Source organism: Piliocolobus tephrosceles, chromosome 12 (assembly GCF_002776525.5).
Source record: "Piliocolobus tephrosceles isolate RC106 chromosome 12, ASM277652v3, whole genome shotgun sequence".
NCBI classification, from domain to species: Eukaryota; Metazoa; Chordata; class Mammalia; order Primates; family Cercopithecidae; genus Piliocolobus; species Piliocolobus tephrosceles.
The window spans coordinates 99496579-99500323 of NC_045445.1; the positions used below are offsets into that span (position 1 = coordinate 99496579).

Here is a 3745-nt window from a genome sequence, read left to right on the forward strand (position 1 = left end):
CACTGCAAGCTCCGCCTCCCGGGTTTACGCCATTCTCCTGCCTCAGCCTCCCGAGCAGCTGGGACTACAGGCGCCCGCCACCTCGCCTGGCTAGTTTTTTGTATTTTTAGTAGAGACGGGGTTTCACCGTGTTAGCCAGGATGGTCTCGATCTCCTGACCTCGTGATCCGCCCGTCTCGGCCTCCCAAAGTGCTGGGATTACAGGCTTGAGCCACCACGCCTGGCCTGATGCTGTTTTTTTAAAAAAAATTTTTGTACAGACGAGGTCTCACTATGTTGCCCAAGCTGGGATTCTCTGGCCCTTAATGAATAATTGCTTTTTAAATCTTTCTCCGAGGAAACCTTGAGTGAGTGAATAATCAAATGGTGAGAGACCATTTAGTTTCTATCTTCTGTGGGATGTAGATCAGTGATCCTCAGCATGGGTGTGAGTAAGATGCCTGTGCTATTCACGTTCCCTGCCCCACTGTCAGTCTTCATGAGCCAGTATTGCTAATAAGACTGTAGACACATATGTGATCTCTAACCATATCAAATGTTGCATGTAAGTTTCAGCTTTTGAGGCATCAGTTGGTAAGATTTGAAGTTCAAAGACCATCACTCCAGTACTTTCTGAGTAATCCACTGAAGTATGTTTTACACATGTGTTTTCCAAATTGCTGACTGTTAATTATAAGTGCTTCTGGATTTAAAGGAATCACTTTATGTTTACGGAATTAATTACCTTTAACTTCTACATGTCTACCCTCAAAGTTTATAGGAGGTTTACTTGGCTATAAGACACAGGATCGCCCTTAGGGTTCTATTTGTAGTCCATTTTACAAAACCCAAATTGTAGTGTCCTTTGTGTGCCTTTAGGGTCATCTAAATAATCTGCTGCTAAGTCATGTTCCTAACTGTTATGTTTCTGTTACAGATGAAGGGCAATCACAACCTTAAAAGGAGACACGCTGAAATGATGCAGGATGCTCCTATGTTGGAAATTTGACTATTAAAATTCTCCCAATAAAGCTTTACATCCTTCTGCAAAGAAGTCTTGTGCATCTTTTGTTAATTTTATTTCCAGGTATTCGATGCTCTGAAATGTGTATCATTCTTTGACATTTTATATGCTAGCTGTTTGAGCTGGTATGTAGAGGCATAATTCCTACATCCCAAGTTTCTATCCAGCAACCTTGTTAAATATGCTTAGTAATTCTAAAAGTTTACTTATAGATCCTTTTCAGTTTTCAACATACAGATTCATATCATCTTTGAATAAGAACAATTTTGTTTCTGCCACTTTTTTTCTGTTTTCTTTTGTATTTTTTGTAAACACCTGATTTTGCCATGATGCCCAGTTTGTTCTTGAACTCCTGAGCTCAAGTGATCCACCCACCTCGGCCTCCCAAAGTGCTGGGATTGCAGGCATGAGCCACTGTGCCCGGCCTGTTGCTGCCATTTTAAACACTTTTATTTCTTTTCTGATTTTAGGGGCATTGGGCAGACCCACCTGGTATAATGGTGGTAGTGGACATCCCTGTGTTATCCCTGATCAGAAGTGGAAAATTTTCAACATTTCAACATGATATTTGCTGTACTTTTTTTTGTAGATTGACTTCAACAGTCATTCCATTCTGTTTTAGTTTGCTGAGAGTATTCATTTTGAATATATGTTGAGTTTCATCAAACACTGCATCTATTGTGATTATCACAGCATTTTTTTCATTAATCTGTTACAGTAGTGAATTAAATTGATAAATTTGAACTTTTTTGTTTTATATTTTTAAAAATTGAGACAGGGTGTCACTCTGTCACCTAGGCTGGAGTGCTGTGGTGTTATCACAGCTCACTTCATCCTCGACCTCCTGGGCACAAGGGATCCTCCCACCTCAGCCTCCTGAATAGGCCTATAGGCACATGCCACCATGTCTGGCTAGTTTTTCTATTGTTTTGTAGAGATGACATTTTGTCATGTTGCCCAGGCTGCTCTCGAACGTCTGAGCTCAGGTGATCTGCCCACCTCAGCCTCCTAAAGCGCTAGGATTACAGGTGTGAGCCTTGGCCTGGCCATGTTTTTCTTATATGAGGGGGATGGCCTGCCCCTCCACACCTGTGGGCATTTCTCGTCAGGGGGAACAAGAGACTTGAGAAAAGAAAGAGGCACAAAGTAAGAGAAAAAAAAGTGGACCTAGGGGACCAGCGCTTAGCATACGGAGCACTGGTTCCGTCAGTATTTATTGATCATTATCTTTACCATCTCGGAGAGGGAGATGTGGCAGGACAGTAGGGTAATAGTGGGGAGCGGGTCAGCAGGAAAACATGTGAACAAAGATCTCTGAGTCATAGATAAGTTTAAGGAAAGGTGCTGAGCCTTGATGTGCATGTATACAAACATCTTCACAAACACTTCTGTGCATTAAAGAGCAGCACTGCCGCTAGCACATCTCGCCTCCAGCCCTAAGGCGGTTTTCTCCTATCTCAGTAAACAGAACATACAATCGGGTTTTACACTGAGACATTCCATTGCCCAGGGATGAGCGGGAAACAGATGCCTTCCTCTATCTCAACAGCAAAGAGGCCTTCCTCTTTTACTAATCCTCCTCAGCACAGACCCTTTATGGTGTCGGGCTGGGGGACTGTCAGGTCTTTCCCTTCCCACGAGGCCATATTTCAGATTATCACATGGGGAGAAACCTTGGACAATATCTGGCTTTCCTAGGCAGAGGTCCCTGTGGCCTTCCGCAGTGTTTGTGTCCCTGGGTACTTGAGATTAGAGAACGGTGATGACTTTTAACAAGCATACTGCCTTTAAGCACTTGTTTAACAAAGCACATCCTGCATAGCCCTAAATCCATTGAACCCTGAGTAAACACAGCACAAGTCTCTGGAAGCACAGGGTTGCGGGGTAGGGTTACAGATTAACAGCATCTCAAGGCAGAAGAATTTTTCTTAGTACAGAACAAAATGGAGTCTCTTATGTCTACTTCTTTCTACGTAGACACAGTAACAGTCTGATCTCTTTTTCTTTTCCTCACACTTATATAGGGGTCTTGTCTATGTAAAGACTCAACTTGCCCATACCGTTGTGTGAGTGGAATAACAGCATGATGAAATTTATCGTTCTATTGATTTAAAGAAAACTATCCTTGACTTTCTAGTATGTAAGTCCATCAAAGCATAACTATAATTATTTTGAAAGCATATATTGTTATGGGTATTGGGACCCCTGCACTTTCCGCTGCTGTGGGAGTATGTCCTTCTAGGTATCTTTAGTCTGTTTTCTCAACTGCAAACGTCTTAGGACCATGGGTTGTGACTGGCAAGGAATGTGTCTTGCTAATTTCAAGATGGAGTTGATTTTCAAGTGGTGTCACTCTGGCTGTCCTAGGCTCCCGTTTCCCTAACATTTTCACTTCTTCTGTGATTCTGATGCTACAAATGATAGATATTTTAGTATTTTCTTACAGGTCCACGAGGTTGTATTCCTTTTTCTTTCCATTTCTTTCTCTGACTTGTTCATATTGAACAATTTCTTTTTGTTTTGTTTTAGACACAGGGTCTCACTCTGTTGCCCAGGCCAGAGAGCAGTGGTGAGATCATAGCTCACTGCAGCCTTGAACTCCTGGGCTCAAGGGATCCTCCTCCCTCAGCCTTCACAGTAGCTGACTACAGGCACGTGTCATCACACTCAGCTATTTTGATTTGTTTTTTGTGAAGATGAGGTCTTGAAAGAAATCAGGCACATTCCTCAGCCCTGGGCTCA

General features: G+C 42.6%; 1 protein-coding gene across 1 annotated transcript in view; it reads left to right on the forward strand.

The window, feature by feature from the left end:
• The window catches only part of PAGE1 (PAGE family member 1), an 8938-nt gene extending 7908 nt beyond the window's left edge, over window positions 1–1030 (forward strand). Inside the window, exon 6 of the mRNA XM_023202019.2 lies at window positions 917–1030. Coding sequence (XP_023057787.1) covers window positions 917–939 — 23 coding nt within the window. The 3' untranslated portion in view covers window positions 940–1030. The remainder of the gene's footprint in view (window positions 1–916) is intronic.
• The last annotated feature ends 2715 nt before the right edge of the window (window positions 1031–3745 follow it).